The following is a 21,968-nucleotide window of genomic DNA, read 5'->3' on the forward strand; positions in this document are numbered from 1 at the left end:
GTGTCCATAGTAACTGACTCCCTTCTGATTCCCCCCCACAGAGCATCGAGATGCGGCTCAAGGTCACGCTACACGAAGACCTGGGCGCGGCCCTAATGGATGGCGTTGTCCTCTGCCACCTGGTCAATCACATTCGCCCACGGTCTGTTGCAAGCATCCATGTCCCCTCACCTGCAGTTGTAAGTACCACTGAATGACATAAGCAGACTCTTGAGACAGTATTTCTGGTTAAGGATGCCAGAGGGATCCCTGGGACCCCATTCAGATCCTTTCTGTTGGGCCCCAGACAACTAGAAGCCCAGAACAAAGGAATGGGTCTGAGTGAAGTGGCATTTCACTAGGAAGGGATGACATTGAAAACTAAACATATAAATGGCAAGGAAAAACAAACTTTATTTCAGACATCAAGTTTAAAGAAATTACTGCTCATGGTGCTAACTTCAAGACTAGAAGAATGTAAAGATTCATTTCTCACACAGCCTTATTCCAACGGTGAGGGTCTTTTTTAGAATGCTCTTGCAGTTAGTGGCGTCCCTTCTAAATGAAATCTCTTCCCCCTTTTCATCATTGGGATTTTAGGGTTGTCCTAAAAAGATGTGCATTCTGTGGGAAATTATTAATGACCTGTTAATCCAGAGGTCCGTTAGCCAATCATGTATTCCACCCTTTCTCCATCTCTCTGTGCCAGAGACTTCCTGGAGAGAGCAGGGAAGATGAGGACCAGTGGGGCTCCATCAGTGCCCCCCAATTTCTCATCTCCCCTATGGGGGAGACAAAACCTGCACATGGGGTCCTTGTCCTCATGTGAGCCAGAGAGAGCTGCAGTCTGTTCTGTGGTTGCTGAGGTGTGAGGGAGGGAATCAGGGATAAGCTTGTCTTTGAAACTCACATAGAGCTGAGAGGGACAGAGAAGAAAGAAGAATTTCTCCTCGCAGCGCTGCATTACGGGAGGCAGCAGAGTTTAGAGCTAAGAATGTAAAGTTTGGATGAAAATTCTAGGTCTGTGTCTGACAGTCATAGGTAGGACTTTGGCAAGTTGTATATTCTGTCTTGAACTCGGTTTGCTCTTCTCTGTCATGGCATTGTCCTGGCGAGGGTGAGATGACTTACGACAGAGGGTACGCACACAAAGGTGAACCATTACTCTCACTCATGATTATATAGAGAGCAGATGCTAAGAATCCTTAGCTCCTAATCTCAAGGTACAATGTATTCAGTGTATTGGGAGAAAGCTTATGAGAAGCCCTGTCCCCATCCCTGTGCCCAGGAAAGTTTCATGATGGCATTATTAATCCTACTTTGTTTTTCTCTTGGCTGTAGGAAAAGTGAGCCGATGATCCCATTTCAACTGTCAATTTCTTTTCTATAATATTGAATGCATTTTTCCTTTCAAACGTGTGACTTGTGGAGAGCCCAATTTGGCTTTTCTTTCAAATCTGCCTCTAATAGCCTCAGTGGAGGATAGAAATTCTATCCTCTGATCCAATAAGAGACATTCTGGTATCTTTTGCAGATGGGGTCCAAACAGCCATAAGTTGCCTGAGCCACGCACCATGTTCTCATTTTATTATGTTTCCCCAATTATGCAAAAGACACTGAGTTCTCAGCCTCCAACAGGAACAAACAGCTATTCTTTGATAAGGTGCCAGAGGACACTCTGAGTCACGAACCTATATACACTTTGTTTATTTTATTCACTTTTCCAGACAAACAATACAGTGCTTTAGAAATCTTTTCAGTTTTGCCTTTTTATGATATTATATTTTTTAATTGAGAAAATAATGCCTGATTAGAAAAAATAAAGAAAAACAAAAGAGTGCACTAGGGATGTAGCTCAGCAGGAGAACATTTCCCTAGCATGTATAAAGCCCTGGGTTCAATTCCCAGCACAGCAAAATAAGTAAATAAATAAATATTAAAAAAATAAAAATAAATCATCCTTTTCCTACTGCTCAAAGATAGTCATGATTAACCTTCTTCTTTACTACTCACATTTTCTGTATGTTTATGCTTGATTATGATCTTCTCTCTGATGTATACTCTTTAGGATTTATAAAATTTATTATTAAAACCTAAATATTCCCCCATTGTCATTAAAACTCTTCCTAAATATCTGTTTTAAGGCATGTAATAGATTTTAGCCTGTGCTGTTACATTACATTTTTTCTTTTAAGAGATACAGTTGGTTTCTGCATGTCCATTCACCCAAACTGCAGTGAGTTTCTTTTTTTTTTTTTAATTGTGCAAAATATTAAACTGCTGAAGTGAGCTTCTTGAAGCTGTTTCTGATAGGCCCGGCCACCGGCCACCTCTGGCCTGGAGTCTGCTTACTATCTAGTCTGTGCCTTTGCTCTCTGTTCCAGTCTATGGGCAGGCAGTTCTCTGCCTGGAAGGCTGCTGCCTACCTCATCTGCTTGGCCTTCAGCAACCCCAGCTCCCAGTTCTCTGCTACTTCAGTGTTTACAAGATGTAAACCATTCTTGACTCCTTGCTACCGGGTCTCCTTGTCGTTTGTATTTTTTCCCTTATAGTAACTCCTTCCCTGCTAAGAACTGTCCTATTTTATATTATAGTTTCCTTTAGCTTGTTAATGTTTCCAGCTACACTTGAGCTAAGTGACCACATGGTTTGCATCTTTTGGTCGCACAGTTGTTCTTTATATCAAGTGTAGCATCTAACACTTAGGAAACAGTAAGTATGGTTGTGTTGCACCATTAGCATGTCCCAAGATGTTCTGGGGCAAGGGCAAAACCACCCGGGCAGCTGCATGTCACATCTTATGCAGCCCAGCTGAGGGGCATGACTCCCTTTCTAGCCAATATGAAGGATTTGTTTAGCCTTCCAGAAGGGAAGGGGGCAACATGCTTGCTTTCTTCTTTGTACGTAGAGGAGAATGAGGGATACCCTTTCATTTTCTTTTATTTAATAAATGCTGCACAGGTTTAGACTTCAATGATGATTGGCTTGAGTCCCTGTAAGATGTACTTCACTCTCACTCTTAACAGGATAAGGGTAGTCTTTGTAAATCATGGCTTCTATACGGGACTGTTGGGATCAGTCATGCTTCTTGCTTCTCTCTTAAGGAAACTAATAGGGGAATATTAAAATTTATCAGGAAAGAGTTTAAAATTTTCCATGCAAAAATTAGAGCATATGAATCAAGTGAACCTATTATCCATCCCACACTTTCAAAGTCATCTGTAACAGAAGTCAACTCAGTGGCGAGATGCTTTGGGTTAAATCCTAAACACCCACTATTTTTGGTGCTGATTACCTCATTACATCTTTCTGATTAAATCTGTCACTTTGCTGAGGCAATTACTTAGCCTAATGAATTAAACCTTTCCTATAGAAATGTTTGTTGATGCAGAAAGGTGATGTGTAAGGTATATAGTTGAGTGAAATAAAGCAGGTTACACAGCAATATGTTCCCATAAAAAGTGTGTGTAGGAGTGTGTGTGTGGTGTGTGCATGCACATACACATGTATGTATGTATATGTATGCAGAAAACTTTGCATGCATCTTGGTATATATACATCTTATATATCCATATCCATACTTATATGAGTATACATCTGTAAGCATACACACACACAATGTCTTCAAGAATACAGCCCAAACTATTAACAAATTTTATCTTTAGAAGGATGTTTCTCAGTAATGTTTTTATTTTAATAATATGGTATTTCTGTGTATTTGTACTTATAGCCCAAACTTAGCATGGCCAAATGCAGAAGAAATGTGGAAAACTTTTTGGAAGCATGCAGAAAACTGGGAGTACCAGAGGTAACATCAAACTTTGTTCAAATAACCATGTCTTAGTAAAAATTTAATTTCATGTATGTGCTAGAACCATTTAGTGTATGTAAAGCTTTGCACATTCTTTTTTAGTCTCAACCTTTCTCAAGGAATAATCTTGGGGTTTGTTATATAAAATTTTAATTTAAATTGTTCTATTTCTTGGGGGACATGAGCAGTGATATTAATATGGCTTTATAGAGTATGTTCAATGCTGAGGGAAAAGGGAAAATAATTTCTTTAAGGTTTTGAAATAAATGTGAAATTCCAAGCTGGAAAAAAATTAATCAGCTAGATAAATGAGAATCAGTAGATTCTCTAGCCTGAGAACAGAAGTTGCTGAGGCTATAAATGAGCAAGTTCCATAGAACTTTGAAGCTGATGGTTTCCTTATTCAGAGCTCTAAAGAAGAGACCTATAGTAGCCCTAGTAACTGTTGGTTTTCATTCCCTGTAGTTGCATTTTGAGTATGTGAATCAAATACTGAACACTGAAAATATGATAATCATTGTTATTATTAAGGATAATAATAACAATGCTTGGGTGTTGCTTTATGGTTTATGAACTGTTTGCATTTACCTTTCCTCCTGTGGTCTGCTCTAGGACCAGTTGGTAATTCTCTGTAGCCATCACTGTAATAAATGGAAATGGATAGCAATTTTATTTCCTATGATTTCTTCTGTTTTTCCTAAAATTCCAGCATAGAGCAACTTAAAAATCTTGTCATTAGATACTGTTTTTGAACATGTGAAAGAATTAATATTCAGTAGTTCTACTCAGCGGTAGGAGTTATTGTAATTGACCAAAGTGATCCTACCCTTCTGGCCTCTTTTCTTCCCCTTGTTGTGTCTTTTTTTTAATATCCCCTTCTTGTTTTAATTTAGTAGATTAAGAGATGGTGTGGGGTTGGCAAGAGGCTTCTAATCTTTCTTGAGGAAAAGGAGAGCATTATGAAAGCATAATCCTTAACTGAGCTGTATCAATTAAGAGACTTATAAATTCATTTTATAAAAGAATATAACTTTTATCTAATAGACCAGATGTCTTTGTGATCAGTTCTGCTTTCCACTTCCAATAGTGTGAGTCTGTGTCTGTGTTGTATATGTGCATTTTAATATTACATATACATCTTTGACTTTGATTATTTGTGAAAATTCTTGCATACATTTACTAATAATTTAATTTTTTCTTGGCCTGGTAAGATTTCCTTGCTTGAATCAAAACTCCCATGCCAAGTTCCAGATGACAGATTATTCGTGTCTGGACTAGAAAGCACTGAGGAGTTATGGCCTTAGCCCCCTGGGATGATTTAAAACTCATCAGTGCAGGTTTTTGTTTTTGGCTTGCAGTGATACACAATGAAATGGGGATGTCCTTACCCATTTCTCTAGAGTAAGCTGGTGATTACAATTTCCTTTTCAAGTAGGAAAAAGTAAATAAAATTACCATAAAAATGCAGAGCAAGATTTATTACAGTTTCTGATTTATGCCCCTAGCATAGTGCTCCTAACACTAATAGGTAACGCATAATTCCAAAGCAGGTTAAGATAGAGGAATGGAATGACCTTTTTTGCTGATGTTCCAATTAACTATGCTTAGTAAGAAGTATATCACTTGGAATTTTAAAAAAAATTATTCTTAAGGTTTCAGGTGTTTTTCAAGTCTACTGTGTGAGTATATATGTGTGTGTTGTTTGTTTGTGTGTGTGTGTGTGTGTGTGTGTGTATACACATTTATTTCCATCCTAATGGATGATGCAACAGCATTTTACGGTGCCTTAGAGTTCTTTTAAGGTCATTGCTACTAGAAAAAGCTAGTGGCCAATTAAAATTCTTTAGTAAGAATGTTAAAACAAGAAAGAATTATTCTAGTGGAAAACCAGAAATTCCCAAATGGAAGACAATTGGAAAGTCTTGTTCTATACTCAAAACAGCATGTTTTCATCTCACAGAATGCATAAGGACATGTTTCCATTTAGGGCTATTGCAGTAAATTGTGGGGTCCAATGGCTCCCTCCCTCTCAGACACATATGTTCCTTTTACTTCTTAAAGAGTGTCAATGTTTGAATGTACATGTGGCTCCCTACAACTGATGATTTACACTAAAAAAGTGTTATCATAAGAACACTTGCAGACACATTCCATCTATAATTAGGCATTTTGAAAGATTGGTACGGAAAAGTCACAGAGGACCTGCATTATTACTTTTTTGCCTTCAATCAAACTTAATTCCTAGGTAAAAAATTTATATATATTCATTAATTTTCAGTTTTTAACACAGTTAATTCTCTCTACTCTGCAAACTTTACTTTCTTTATCCATAGCTTATACATACACTCATACCCCAGAGATCTTGAGTTCTGCATTTTATAAGCTAACTACCTAGTTGACAATGATAAGTCATAAAGACTGAGACTTCACAGCTGTACTCTAAGTCTATTTTTAATAGAACCACCATTTAAAACTACAAACTGAAGTTAGGGTGAGTAGCTCATATGGTCTATCAGGAGCACATGAGTGGAAAACAGTAGCTGAGCAGATTTAGTTAAACAATTACATATGAAGTCATTTGTTCCTATCATTATAGTTCATTGTATTTTTTTTTTTTTTTTTTTTAGAAGTCCCTACGAGCACAATCCCAGCTCTTCACCCCGGGGTTCATGAAATAGCCATATATGATGTAGCAGCTTGTGGTTTGTTGAGCATCCAGGAAGTGTATTTATGCAGGATGATCTGGATAGTACCTAAATTTACTGGATAAATAGTAGAGGGCAGTGTTCAAGACTGTCCTTAGGTGGAATTTTAAACCCAGTTTTTATAGTAGAGTGTCTGAACTGATTTTCAGTAAACATGGCTTCTTTCATTGGCTCCATGCAGACTTGTAGGCAGTGTTAGCAGCATCTGTATCCTTTGTGTTACTGAGGCCTGATGGTCAGATCATGCAGCTGTCCTTGACCTCTGCGCTAGCATCAACTTGGTCTGGAGGACAGGACTTAGTTGGGCTTCTGAATCCTTCAGGAGAAAGTTATGTATCACCTGTGAATCTGAGTCTAGTTAGGCCTTGGGCTCATGGGGCCATTTATGAATCTGCTGAGTTTCTTTTTCCATTTCTGAGTCAGATTGGTTGTAGCTGGCTTCTGACCTTTGTGTCAGATTCATGGTTTCCAAATGGATCCAAACTCAGGGTTGTTTTAGAGCTCTCATTAATGTTCTCTCTGGGAGAAAGAAATCTCTTTAATTTATGAAGCCTTAAAATTATTAAAGAATAGATGTTTGGTTCACCAGGGAAATTGATCTACTCAATTTTAAATAAGTATCCTTGATCTCAGAACTCTGTAAGGAGTAAGGTCCTTAGTTGAACAGACTTACCCTTCATCTTTAGATGAGGGGACTTGAAGTAGAAATGTACTTGGTTTCTAACTGCCTGGCCCTTCATCTCCGTTGTATCTCCAGAGAGAAAGCACACAGGGACTCATCTGAGGTGGGTGGCAGACATCCCGATAGCCACTGGCCCCTTCCTGCCTGTGTGGGCAGCCCAGGGTCCTTTTAGGTCTATAGGAGGATGTTTTCATCCCATGTCCACAAGCACAGGTCATTGGTGTCCCTCAGCTTCTGCACCAGCCAAATGGAGTTAAAACTAAAAGCTTAACATAGTTCAGAGGCTAACAATGATGGTTTCAGTGTAAGTGGAATTATAGCTGAGTTTTTCTTCTTTTTACTTTTGTTGTGCTTTATAGTGAGATTTTAGATCTGAAAGTAATAGTGGTAGCTTTTCTGTTACACACCTATTGTGAGGGTTAGGTCACTTACATTATGTAACTGGTCACATTTTTTTGTGATTCAAAGACAGTATATGAATTGAAGCCATTATTTTTTTGTTTATTTGCTTTCATCTCAAGGAGAAATACGTTTCGTTTCATTCTTGAGCCTTGTATCTCTCCTTCCCTTCCCCTAAATCAATGACTTTTGTATCATTTTAAATCATAACCCACACAGTTTTTGGGGGAGGGAGAGTGGGATTCTTATTGTAATATCTATTTCAGTGTTGCATTTATATTGGTTAATTCTGAGGTTGAATAACCAGAGATATAGACTGACAGGTTTATTATTACACTAGTGTGTAAATTCATTTTTTAAAAGATCCCATCTATAGCTTGTAAAATCAGTGCTTCATTTTTAGGTAGTCTGTGCTGCTGTTTACATAAGCATCCTTTCCCTGGGAGATATGCCTGCTGGTCACCTCTGGCTAATGGTTTGATGGTCTTTCATATGTGCATGGTTGAGAATAAATCATTTTAGAAATAGCACCTTTGAAAAGTTTTTAATTACGTTTTGAGATAAACTAGTTACTAATTAATAATTAGTGTTACCTCTAAGTTCATAAAATTGGCAGTTACTGGAAATCCTCTATATTCTCTTCCTTCCTGGCCACATTACACATGTCTGTGAATTTGGACTTTTTTGGAATGACCGTCAACATTCCTGTGCCACGATATTTTAGATTAAAAATACTTTTATAAACATAGTGAGTTTTAGAAATATATTTAAATTAAATATATTTCAAAGTGTTAAATAAAACTTTGTTTTAAATAAAACTTATGTTTGCATATAGTTAGCTTTTAGAATTTAGACTATGTGACACCCAGAACATCTATGAAAATTAAACCCTTTGACAGATCTGTCTACATTTCTGTTTCTGTCCATAGCATGTAGGGAATCTGAGCCGATCTCAGTCATGTCCTTGTGTTCACTGTAACCAGATCATTTAACCTCTGCTGATTGTGATTGTTGCTTACTGGAATTGAAATGTACATCCCCACACTTGCCTCTAGGGGTACTTGAGAGAATTGACTGTGTTTTTCAAACACTTCAAACATTACAGATATTCTGTAAACACATGGTGAGGTTTTACCTCTTTAAATTTCCTTGGGTTTTAGTTTTTTCCTATTTCACTTTTCAGAAATATCATCCCTAAGACCTGTTCATTGGGGCTAAATTTTGGCAAGCACAACAATCAGAACATTCTAAGTTCCCTTGGAAATGTCAGCCCTGATTGGCTTCCTGGGCTCCTGGCAGGGGCTAGAGCTGGCTGCTGTTGGCTCTGAGATGTGGGTGGAACCTGATGGTTCTCAGGTGGCCACAGCAGCCACACTCTACATGGTGCTTGTGACGGTTCAGATTTTCCCTACCAGGTGGGCTTAGACCCTTTTGTTTTTCTTTGGATGTCGTGGTTTAATTTAAACCACCCAGAGGCTTTGGATCTAGGCCTCACCCACTTGAATGAAGCCCAGCCTCTGTGACATAATGATACTGCTTCCTGGATAAGAGGAGTGTTGTGTGCTTCCTTCCTTTGTATGGACTGCACTTCTGAATGGGCACCTGGGAACTGCACAGGTGTCGGACACCCGTTCTTTGATGGTGGCTGTTGAGATGCCGACCAGACGTGTGTGCCCCATAGAGTTCTGGGAAATGGACTGAAGTACTTGCTGGAGATAGAAGGCTTTGCTGTTAACACGGAAACACCAACTTTTGTGGGAAAAAAAAATCACATGTCTGCTTTGCTGGGATCTCCCTGGTCAAGCACAGCATTGCAATGCAAAATTCTCACTGCAGTAGATAATTTCTCTTTAGACGTTTCCCCATCTGTTAATCCTCGACCAGAATCTGCCCAGCACCAGTGTAGTCTGGCGTATTGTAGCTGTTCTAGTTCTTGAGAAAACTCTTAATGGTAGAAGCCTGGTTCCTCCAGATCCTCTGAGGAAATATGCATGATCTGAATAGCTAGAATATGAATTTCTAATCTTAAAAATCCTTTAAGAGTATATTTGTCTTTGTAAATTAAATAAAACTGAACATTTTTTTTTCAACCCACCTGATATTATTTCTGTTTATGTGAGGACAAGCTAACTTCAGAAGATGCAAGCAAGACAAAACCTTTAACTTAGACTCAGTTTTCAGCTGCTCTGTGATTTATATCCTCTTAGCAAGGAAGCTAAAATAAAAGGGCAATGTTAATGTGAAGTATGTAAAAAAATATATAAATATACTGTATATTTTTTCAATGCTTTGCCTAATGTGAAAGTAAAATTGCCTTTAGGAGATATAGCACACATATTTTCAATCCTTGTTTAATTTGCAACAAAACCACAAATTGTCTTTCTCGCTGTTATCAATTAAGTTCTGTAGCTTAAAATTCATGTGTAGGAATTCAGCATATCAGAAAATTCTGCTTCCTGACAGCATTAGGCCACCAGGGGGTCAACTCAGAAGACTGAGTGTCTCATTTTTGCACTGAGTTGGTGCAGTGGGTATCTGCTTCCTGTCACAGTTGGTTGACTGTTGAGTAGGTGAAATATGGAGGCCTCTCCTCCCACCATACCTGAGTAGTGATGAAGGAATTTAGTAATGACCCTACCTGGGGTTGTACTGTCATTCTAACTGCGCATCCCAGAAGCTTCCTTTAGATTTTTGTTTAATGTGTTATTTGCAAAAATGTGCAATTTAATGCACCTTTTGTCACATGTAGGACACATTTTGAACTATTTCTCCAGACTTTATGAGTAGTCCTAAAACAAAATTAAAGGGGTGTGTTAACTTTCAGAGAGAAACAGTCCACATAGACTAGCATAAAGATGCATTTGAGGATGAAAGAGGACTTTAAAGTTCATATTATTTACTTTTTAGTAAGGCTAAGTCCTTAATGTCCCAAGCTCTTATTTTTAGGCCATTGGTGAGCACATATATCCCACTTGAATCTTAAAACTGTTTGAAGCCAGAATGGTGAATAAATGAGATTGTAGGTGAAGGATTCTTTGTCCTGTTTTCATAAGGCATGTTGGGTATTCTACTTTCCTTTTATAATGGATTAAAAATCTTAGATGGTAGAAAAGGTTTGACCTGCTTGAAATAAGGATTTACTCCTGCCATTTGCTAGTAACCAAAAATGTGTGCTTCTTTCCAGCTGTTCTTCTGTGTATTTTTAATTGTATGCACTGTCTCTTTCTGTTCTACTGGCTGCCCTCGGAATAGGCTGACCTCTGCTCTCCGTATGACATCCTGCAGTTGGATTTTCGTCACATTCGAAAGACTGTTGACACTCTGCTGGCACTCGGGGAGAAACCCCCACAACCAACCTCTGCCCTCCGCTCCAGGGACCTTATAGGCTTCTGTCTTGTCCATGTTCTCTTTATAGTGCTGGTCTATATCACTTACTGCTGGAATGCTCTATCCGCATAACGTCTGCATGTGCCTCCAAATGCTCTGCTCTGGCCCCTGATCCATTCCAGGCTCCTTCCTCCATTTGAGCCTTTGTCTTGCAAACTTCCATCCTTGCCCTCTCTTCAGTAATCTCTGAACATTTGCAAATCAGTTTTTTTCCAGAAGCACAAACTCTGTAGAATACAGTTCCCACTCAGTAATGTCTCTCACTTACTGAAACCCAACAGGGACAGCAAAGCGTGTCCATACCTCATGTTCCCCCGTCCACATGATGACAGCGGCGGTGAGCTTCTGCTGTGCTGGGTAGCAGGGAGAGGGCTCCAGGACAGGAACAGATGGGGTTTGCTATATGGAATTATTGCCATTTAACTCCAATCCTAATTCAGGATTGGACAATTGAACTGTAGAGGGGTCACCTTGCAGAAGAGACAGAAAACCAACATTTTGGCCTAATTTGCTCTATAAAAATCTTTAATAATACCACTGTTGACCAAGCTGAAAACTACCATCTGGAGGATGACGGTTTTGAGGGCCATCCAGTTGGATTCCTTCCTGTTTCCTGCAAAGGGGGCTGTGAGGGACCCTGAGGAGGCCTGGTGCTAACTTGCACCCTGAGCAAACTCTCTGCCCAGGCAGCGGTGCTCTAAGGAAGTCTCTTCCTGTGATGGCGCCACCTGGAGGATTCGTTTACACACCAATTTTACTTATTCCTTGTTAGGTCTGCTCTCAAGTTCCAAGAAAAGCATTTTGCAGAGGGATTTCTATTTTTGCACAAAGTCATGGATCATTTTGCTTTTCTGCCACATCACATAATAATTTCAGGTCCAGAATGTGATGGATTTGACTGTATTCATTTTCAAATAAAACCATGAGTCATGGAACATTCTTGGTCCTGGGACTTGGGTTACTATGGCAGGAGACAATAATAAGATTGCTCTTACTTTAGAAGAATGTAGTTTCTCTAATTGCTTGAAATTTCCATTTAACCTCTAATTTCCTGTGGTTAGCAAGCACACTGTTTTATTTTTAAATTAACTTAAAGGACCACATATCAGCCATCTCTGCTTTTGAAGCAGTATGATGAGTTCATAATTAAAAAGACAAAAAAAAAAAACCAAGTTGACTCAACAAGTTGACTCTTATCTAGGCCAAGATGTTCCTGGATTCTCGGATGTCTTTTTAGAAAATAAGAAGGCCCTGCTCCAAGGCCAAGCTGGTTTCTCTCTGTTTCATTTTACATCCTGTTTGCCAAATGCTATTTCTTGGATTGAAAAGGTGATAGATAAATTTCTCTGATGCAGACCATCCCCAGACATGACTACTAAGAAGATGATCTTATTTTTCTGAACATTTTCATGAATCCAGGGAAGTTGAGATTATGAAAAAACCCACAGAGTTAAAAGAATATATTTATAAAGATTCCTTGCTGCTAAATCAGATCAGTTTATTTTAACAGGAAACATTCTTTACATGACAATATCTTGAGTTGCCTGAGATTTCCTCTCCTGACTTTGTGTTGATTGGTAAAATACAGGGTATGTGAAAGTTATCTAACCTCAGTTGTGTCTCTATAACTCTCAGATGTACTGACTTGCCTTTGGTGCTATCTTGTACTCTTCGATCTGTAACAATAAAATCCCTTTGTACAATGTCTGATGAGCACCCTGAGCCATAAATTGCTTAATAAACACATTTTGGATGATTATTCCAAGTTTTTATTGGCCAACTGATAAGTTTTTCACATGCACCCAGAGTAGGTCTCAGTGTTTTCATCTGGCTTTGCCGTGCAGTAAGGCTTGCTTCCCTTTAATGGTTGCCACTGTTGGGTATTTCCCCCCTTCTTTATGGGAGGAAAAGGGGAAAAGAGAAAACTTATAGGGTTGTTACCTGAAAACAAAATTACTATCAATAAAAACTAAGTAGAACTATTCTATGCAAGTAGATTTTTGTTTTCAGTGTTGAATTGACATAGTTCTCTAGCTATGTTTGTATTTCAGTCCTGACATCCAAAGGATTCTTTGGACATACCTCCATTTTTCATGTCATTAATTTACCTGTACCTGAACACAGTACACTTCTTGGGATTTGTTGGATGATGCTTTTCCATTAAGTAGTATGCTAGCTAAAAATTAATTCAGCCCTTTAAGCAAATTTTGAGTGAACTTATTTTCCCATTACCAAGCCATTGATTTCTATTTGGGATACCTGGGGATGTAGTGGGGATACCTGGCTGACCTCCCTAGTACCTGAGAGGGGGTCGGAGATTCAGCTGTGTGACTTCTTCTCTAAATCTCCATCTTCTCACAAGAAACACCGTTTTCAGTACTCCCTTCTAATACATGATAAAGAGAGGCAGCTATTTATTCACACTTTCTTTTTGAAATGGCCATTTGTGTTCTCTGTCTCCAATTCCCCCTATCCAGTGTCAGGATTTTCAAAATCTGTGACAACTAACAATTAATAGTTCCTTTTATTTTAATTTATTTCAAAAAATGTTTTTTAATTGTTGATGGATCATTATTTTATTTATTCATTTATATATGGTGCTAAGAATCAAACTCAGTGCTTCACATGTGCTAGGCAAGTGCTCTACCACTGAGCCATAACCCCAGCCCAGTTCCTTTTATTTATGGACTTCTGATTCATATGCCCTTATTTTCCCACTCAAGAAATGAAGGAACTCTGCTGAGCTCCTAAGACATTTGAGTAGGATTTTATTAGAGAAAATAGATATGTAGAGGCAATGGATCTCCCAAGACTAATTGTTTGTAAAAAAAAAAAAATTAAATTAAATTCAGTGTGTGGTAGCTTGGATTATTCTAAAATTCACATCAATCCCCTAATAAGTCGTAAGGGTAAAGAATATTTCACCTAAGAGGAAAAATAGGGATGACATATTAAAATTTCTGGAGCCTGAGAGTGGTAAAGTGATTATGGATTTTGTAGATTTTATGGATTATGGATTATATATAAATATTTTGGGGATTTTTTTGTTTGTTTGTTTTGGATCTGGGATTGAACTCAGAACTTCACACATGCTAAGGACACACTCCACCACTAAGCTACATCCCCAGCCCCTGAAAAAATATTTTAAAATGATTTTATTTCAGTAAATGTGGTTTTTAAAATTAGGCTTCAGCTTTCAAAAGTCATTTTCAATAAACAACTTGATATACAGAACGTGTGCTTTGTTCTTCTCTAAGATCCTCAGGGTCCATCTAGTTTCTTGGCTTTCACAGTAGCGTTGTTCATTCTTGTGTTCATTCAGTCGTTCCTCAAATATTGAATGAGCACTCTTCGTGCAAGGCCTCATGGGAGACCCTGGGGTTAAAAAAAAAAAGACCATGACCCATGGCCCTGTTCTCAAAAAGCTTACAGTCTATACCAGGGGGTCAGCAAGCATTTTTTCTGGAAAGAAACAGATAACACATGATTTTTCAGGGCATATGGTCTCCGCTGGGACCACTTAGGTAGACTTTGTGGCATAAATGCAACCATAGATGATACAAAAAAGAATAGGTGTAGCTGTATGCCAGTAAGAGTTTATTGACAAAAGCAGACCAGACCGTGAGTTAGATTAGCCTTCAGGTCACAGTTTATGGACTCCAGAAAATAAAGAGGAATTCAGGTGATAAAGGTACCAGATTTTGTAAAAGACATGCAGAACAGGACACCTGCCCCTGATGGGGCCTTAGGGACCATGCAGGCTCCTTGTGTAGGAATGGCCAAGTGAAGCAGGAAGAGGAGGGAAGACAGAAAAAGGGTAGGTGGGTGCGGGGAACCAGGTATTCTAGGAAGAGGAAGGGCTAGAGGGTAGCCTGCTCTGAAGGAGAGAATCAAGGAAGGAAGGTGTGACAGATTCTCTTGTCTGTAAGAGGTTGACATGTCATTTTACATTGGAAGAAACTGACCCTCAGTGATAGGATTGGATCTTGAAGCTTTCATACATAAGATACAGATAGTTTTAAGGCTCAAATAATTTGGTACCAGAACTTTACATTTAAGAAACATATTGAACCAAAGGAAACAGACTAGAATGAATGACATCATTTTAGGCTGTCCTGGAATTTTGTGCAGCTCTGTGGGAGCATAAGAACCTTCAGGGAGAGAAGAGTCAGCCGTGACAGCAAGTCAAACTGCACCTTCCAGCCTCCTCCCCAGCTTTCATTAGGGACAGAAGCCACAGGAGCTGAGTGGCAGAGCTAACTGACACCTTTCCCTAAGTTGAGGGTTCCCTGGTCCCCTTTGATGTAGTTGATGGGACTTGTCATCAAAGAACTTGGCTGAGGGACCTCCTCCTATATCATGACTGAAGACTGAACATCCTGAGTTGATTGAGAATTTATGGGAAACAGCATGATGTCGTGAGAAGAACCCTGGCTCTAAGATCCAGGACTTCCCAGCTGTGTGACGAAAGCAAGGTTACCTTGAACTCTCCTCCATTTCTCACCTGTAAAATGGAGATACTAATGCCTACCTAGCAGGATTTTCATGAAGAAATGACCAATGCAAATCTGTAGACTTGGTGCTAGGCATATGGAGGTACCCAAGAAGTCTTTACAGTTAGCATTTAGTCTTCATTGCTTGCCTACTTTTCCTAACCCTGTTTGCTGTGGCACCAAAGAGGAGTGGATGAGAGATGTGAGTGAACCTAATTGAGTCTAATAGTGGAGAAGTCACACGGAGCATTAGTTCTTCAGAGTCGGAAGTGTTATTTTTATGCAGGATATTACTATATGACCCTATGCTGTGCCTTTAAACACACACACACAACACACAACCAAAGAAGTCCGTGGGTATCTTAGGCACCTACTGTCACATTCCCAACAAAACCTCCAGGATCCCATAACACTGCAATTTCGGTTTATGTAAAGTCAGTGCACACGTGCAACTATTTCTGCCTAAGTCCATTATGTACAAGGATCTTCTGGAAGGGAAGACCACACCTTCCTGGACCTTCGAGGCCCTTCTCTTCTGTGTCATTTTTCATCTATTCCAGTTCTATAGCAGTCTGTCTCTGTTCCAACCTTTGAGTGCACTTGGGGGAATGCGGTGGGGTAGATGCTCTGGCAGGACCACTCCTCATCTCCCAGCTCTGGCAGGGCTGCCCTGTTCATCCTTCACCCAGCACCAGGGTTGGAAATTCCATGAGTCTTCAGCCTGTTCCTATGATGTAATAACCAGAAATGCCTTCCTTAATTAAAAAAAAAAAAGGGAAGATTTCTGTTATCTTGTGCTAGTCTTTTTAGGTATTAGAGTGATCTGAGGTTATCTCTGGGCATCTTTAAGGAGGCTGAATGAAAACAGAAGGGCAGGAACAATGCAAGGGGTACCATAGTTCCAGACTTGCAATGATTCAGTTTACAATTTTTCAACCTTACATTGGTACAAAAGCAACACACATATAGCTGTTCTCTTTTTTCCCTTTCAGTAGAGTTTTCCATAAATTGCATGAGATATTCAACACTTTATTATACAATTAGCCTTCCCAGGCTTTTTGACACATGGAAGCTTTAAATTTTTAGATAATCAATATTTTCATCTTTTCCTTTGTGACTTTTATCTCACAGAAGTATTTCTTTATTAGCATAGAAAATCCTTCCCCATCCATTTGTCAGAGAAAATATTAAATGTTTATCTTTTGGGGGTATTTTTTTTTTAAAGTTTAACTTTTTCATTCATTTTGAATTGATTGTAGCATTTGGTATGAAGTGAAGACTTATTCCCACCCCACCACCACCCCAGTTCAGACAGTTTCCCCCAAGCCCATGGCAGATGATGGCAGGAAAGGGTTGGCATTGATAGGTTGCTGCAGATGTCCCCTCACCATGCCACAAGGAGTTGTCATCATTCATCCCAACCTGGCTCATGACTCACAAAGCAGACACGACCACCACCCTTTTTTCTCATGGACATTTGGTCATGAAATTGGCAAGCAGCATAAACTCACATGTTCCCTAATATATACTGTCATGCTATTTTGATCCACCGGGAACTTTGTGAAATCATGGTTAAAATTGTGCTTTAAAGAACTGGCTGCTCTATGTGGACATGTGATCATTTCTGTTTTTCTTTTTGGGCGTGGGATACTGGGGCCTCATGCATGCTCAGCCCTCTCCACCAGGCTACACAGCCCCTCTTATTTTGAGATAGAATATTGCCCAGTTGGCCTGAAACTTGTGATTCTTTTGCCTCAGCCTCCTAAGTAGCTTGGATTACAGGTGTATACCATCACATATGACCATTTATTTTTCTTTTCTTTCTTTGTGTGTGTGTGTGTGTGCGCGCGCTAGGAATTGAACCTAGGGACTCTTTGTCACTGAGCTACATCCCCAGACCCTTTTCATTTTATTTCAAAACAGTCTCATTAAGTTCCCAAGGCTGACCCTGGGAACTATGATCATCCTGCCTCAGCCTTCTAAGTAGCTGGGATTAGGCGTGCACCATGACACTCAGGTATATGTGGCCATTTCTTAAGGCCTGAGGTCCAAGTCTGGGGTGCTCTGCACTTACCACAAGTTAGGGAAGCTATAGGGACTGGGGATAAGAGATTTGAGAAACAGCGCAGGACCCACTCAACTGACAGTTGAGACCGTGGAACAAGTTATTGGAGATGTTATGGCATCTTTGAATGCCATAAGCATTTTGAAGACCTTTTTGAGTCTAACATGTCTGTATCTGTGATGATAATTTATGGAGAATCCAGCATTGAGACAGCAGCTGAAAGGCTTGTTTCCTCAAGAGAGAGTCCTGCAGAAGGATGTGGTCCTCTGCCGAGCATGTGGCTTCATGCCAAGCACCAACTCTACTGGGCCCGATGCAGGTCCCAATTAGACTCGCCTTGACACAGTACATTCAGACTTAAAGAAAGGAACTCTTGGCTTTTGTGACACATGGATGAACCTAGGGTATTGTATATTAAACAAAATATACTAGACAGAGAAAGACAAATACGGCATGATCTCACATGATTAATCTAAAAACACTGATCTCACAGAAGTTGATTGTTGAACAGTGGTTACCAGCGGCTGGGGGACAGGCCCAGCATGGAGATGTTGGTAAAAGGTCACAAAAATCTCAGGAAGAAGTTTGAGAGATTTATTGTGTAATATAGTGATTACAGTTAATAATATATACATCCTGGAAACCCTGGGCTTCATTGTAGGTTATTTGTGCAGTGCTTGCCTATCCTGGGTTTAATCCCCAGCAATACAAAAAAGTAAAAATAAAAATTGCTAAGAGTAGATTTTTGGTTTTCTTACTGAAAAAAGAAATGTGAGAGAATGGATTTTTAATTGGCTTGATTCATAACATGCTACAATGTATACTTGTGTCAAAATTTATGTTGTGCCGTAAATATATACAATTTTTATTTGCCAATTGAAAAATAAAGAAAGAAGCCAAGTGCAGTGGTACATGCCTATAATCCCAGCAGCTTGGGAGGCTGAAGCAAGATGAACGCAAGTTCAAAGCCAGCCTCAGCAACTTAGTGAGGCGCTAAGCAACTCAGTGAGACCCTGTCTCTAAATAACATTTTTTAACAGGGTTAGGGATATAGTTCAGTGGTTTAGTACCACTGGGTTCAATTCTCGGTGCATAATAATAATAATAATAATAATAATAATAATCGGGGACCATTGTGGAGAACAGACCACAGGTGAATAAGAGAGAGTTTACTGGAGTCTTTTCTTGGCTGAGGAGACACACCCTGGGAGATTCCCTTATATGATGTCAGACTGGGACCAAAGGACAAACATGCAAAATTATTTCATCATGTTATAAACTGTTTTGTGGAGCATGACAAGTTCCATACTCAAGAAGCGCCTCATGGAGTATTTTCATTGAGGAGTATGTCTTGGACAGTTTTATGAAAGAGCCTTAAAAGAGGCTACTGAGGACCGTGGTTAAAATTTCTAATGTGTATGTCATCTGAAATCATGAAGAAAGGATGCCAGTCCTCCAACATACATTCCAGAGATCACAGGACATAAAATGAATTAAGTCAGGGTTTCCAGTCAGTATAATAGTGTGTTGTCTTTATAAATGAGGACTTGAGTTCCTTTAAAATGTGTGAGAGGTGAGTGGCAATGTTGCTTTCTAAGAACACAAGCCATTATATTGTTGATGTGTGCTTTTCAAACAACTCAGTGTAGCTCAGCTATTTAATGTAAAAGTTTCTTAAATGTTTAGATCTGTGGCAGATTTCAAGGGTTTAGGAACTTTTCTGGAACAACTCTCACATGTGACAAATCATGATGTTCCCTACAAAGAAAAGGCTTTTGCATTGGGTTATCAGCCAGGGAAGGAGCCCAGACCAAGGTGATCCAACAGGCCTATGACAATTTAGCTTCCATGGGTGATGTCACAGGATTTTCCAGTTAGAGTCCAGTCAACTAAAATTTGTTCTTCTTCCTTTTAGGAGAAACTCTGTCTACCCCACCACATCCTTGAAGAGAAAGGCCTGGTCAAAGTGGGTATCACCGTGCAAGCATTACTCGATGTCACCATCACGAAGGCTCTGTTCACATGAGACCAAGTCTTCTCCTCTGGGTCAGCTTGGACTGTTCTCCCATGGGGATCTTGGACTCTGCTCCTGGCACCTCTTCCACCCTCTCCCCCACTCGCCACCTGTCAGTTCCCCAACTCTAGTTGCATTGACAAGGTTTAGTCTCAGGGAGGACTTCCTACCTCTCAGAGCTGACCTCCACCATTAAGACTTGACAGGTGATCATCTGGAAACCAGTGAGGGAGCTGGTGGAGGACTAAGTAGCACATCATTGCCTTTCTCCACCTCCGTCACCTTCCACGCTCACCGACTGCCATTACCAGAACGCCAAGCACAGCTGTTTTGCAGCAAGACACATCTGTTTTATTAAAACCAAACTCGTTATGGATTTAGTGTGTGTGTGTGGGGGGATACAATCAGGTTTTTCACCACCAAATTTTTCAAGAAGTTTCTTGAGACCATTGCCTTTTAAAAACTATTTTCGACATAACAAAATATTTATATAAATATTATTTATTAGTGAGTTGTTATTCATCCTTTGGATGCAAATTGTAAATTAGGAAACTATTTTATTACTGCTTTTTTGTGGTTAAACACTTTATTTTAATATTATAAATATTGAGTTATTTTCTATCCTCTTTGGTGTGCAGTAGATCTAGGTCTCAATCATGTTTTCTGGTGTATATGATTCAGAAAAAAATTATTAAGCAAAAAACAGGTGCTTCTGTAACAACAACAACAAAAAACTCTTTCTGGGGAGGCATTAGTTACACTTTGGTTTGTGGAACATTGGTCTTATTTATATTTCTGCATTCCATTCAGTTTCCTACATTCCAGCAACCCTACTGTCCCCCAATATAATGAACTGACTGAAATCAAGAGAGCACCCCAAGGTTATTTGTAAATAGCTGTGATGGATTTAAAAAAAAAAAAAGACATATTAAACTTGAAGATAAAATGTGAACAATTATTTTTTTGGATTCATACTTCTTTTGCTATGCACAAAACATTCACATTTTAACACAAAATCATAAGTGTTAGCATCGTGGGTCTTGAAGTATAGTTTTGCACTGTGATTTGTGTAATTAAGGAGAGTCTAGCACCAAAGGTAGATAATGAGGAAATGGTCTAGGAGAGTGGAGGTGATTAAAAAAGATGATTGTCTAACCAAAAAGTTTTAAGGGAAGCTTCAATGGAGTGATCAGAAATTACTTAGGGCACATAGGACCTGGATCAGGAAATAAGCACTTCTTAAAATTGCTAGTTTTAAAAGAAATGATTCTGAGGTGTAGATGTGCTCAGTTTCTTTTAACATAGTTGGTGTTTTTCACAGTAGTCTGGAAAGTTCTGTAAGATTTGTGGTCTCTGGTGCAAAACCTGAGAAGCCACGTGGGTCGTCAGCGAGTCTGTGGGCAGCTGCACCACAAAGACAGGCGAAGAGGTCAAGTAAGTGGAGTGTGTGAGTCTGTGTGGTCAGGGAGGACGCAAGTGTGAACAAAACAGGATGAAAGGAACCACCCAAGGAAAGGGACCATCTGTGTTAGTCTGAGATTCACAGAAGGCTTCACAGGTCACAACCACCTGTCATGCAGTGACACACATGTGCACTCCTGCTGCAGCGACAGTGACCCCAGTCACCAATCTTTCAAAGTTCTGTGAATGCTGACTGCACTTTCAATCTCTGTGGAAAGTCATTGGAAGTTTCTAGAGCAGCAGTAGCCATATTTGTAAACATAAAGGTGAATGCAAAAGAAAAGCCATCAAGAGGACAGTGTGCGTTGAACACACACCAACATCAACCAACACCAGGGCCGCCCTCCGTGGGGGAGGGCGGAGGTTTCTGAACAATTAAATTTAGATTGGCAGCTAGCAGTTATTACCTATCAAATGTACTGTGCACTTTAACCTAACTTAAAATATATTTTAATATTTTCCTGTACTGCACAAATACCTGTTTTGTCAAATAGTGTAATGATGTAAAGATGAAAGGTATTTTGAACAAAGAGCGTATACAATTTAAGCAACATTCAAAGGTTGATGATGTAAAAAGGAATTTTGACGGCTGCACCTTCACGGGCATTCAGAATGCAGGGTCCTGAAGTATTTTTGTACTTGTATATATGGCAACGTGAAGCTCTGTGTAATCATTGTTTTCAGAGATTTTTTTTCAAAATTAAAATATTTCTTTGGATATTAATTTTCAGTATTTTTTGAAGTTGGCTGTATAATAAGAATGGCTTCAGTGTTTTGTAAAATGGCTTTTTTTTCTTTTAGATCCAGTTCTTGTATAGCTAAGATGTCTACAAGATCCTTGTATACTGTTTATATGTGCAATAAAATGTGCATGACCAGCTCACAGTACTGAAAGTAGACAGTGTATATAGTGCACGTTCCCTCCTTTTATTATTTAACAGCCATTAAAACTTTGAATCTGTGTGAACCATT

The 21,968-nt window shown here is 39.3% G+C and overlaps 1 protein-coding gene across 1 annotated transcript in view; it reads left to right on the forward strand.

The window, feature by feature from the left end:
- Positions 1 to 21,968, forward strand: part of Lrch1 (leucine rich repeats and calponin homology domain containing 1) — a 184,604-nt gene extending 162,636 nt beyond the window's left edge. Inside the window, exons 17-19 of the mRNA XM_027928892.2 lie at positions 42 to 179; positions 3,710 to 3,787; positions 19,437 to 21,968. Of these exons, the coding sequence (XP_027784693.2) occupies positions 42 to 179; positions 3,710 to 3,787; positions 19,437 to 19,547 (327 nt within the window). The 3' untranslated portion in view covers positions 19,548 to 21,968. The remainder of the gene's footprint in view (positions 1 to 41; positions 180 to 3,709; positions 3,788 to 19,436) is intronic.

The sequence above is a fragment of the Marmota flaviventris genome, chromosome 4, assembly GCF_047511675.1.
Source record: "Marmota flaviventris isolate mMarFla1 chromosome 4, mMarFla1.hap1, whole genome shotgun sequence".
Taxonomy (NCBI): Eukaryota; Metazoa; Chordata; class Mammalia; order Rodentia; family Sciuridae; genus Marmota; species Marmota flaviventris.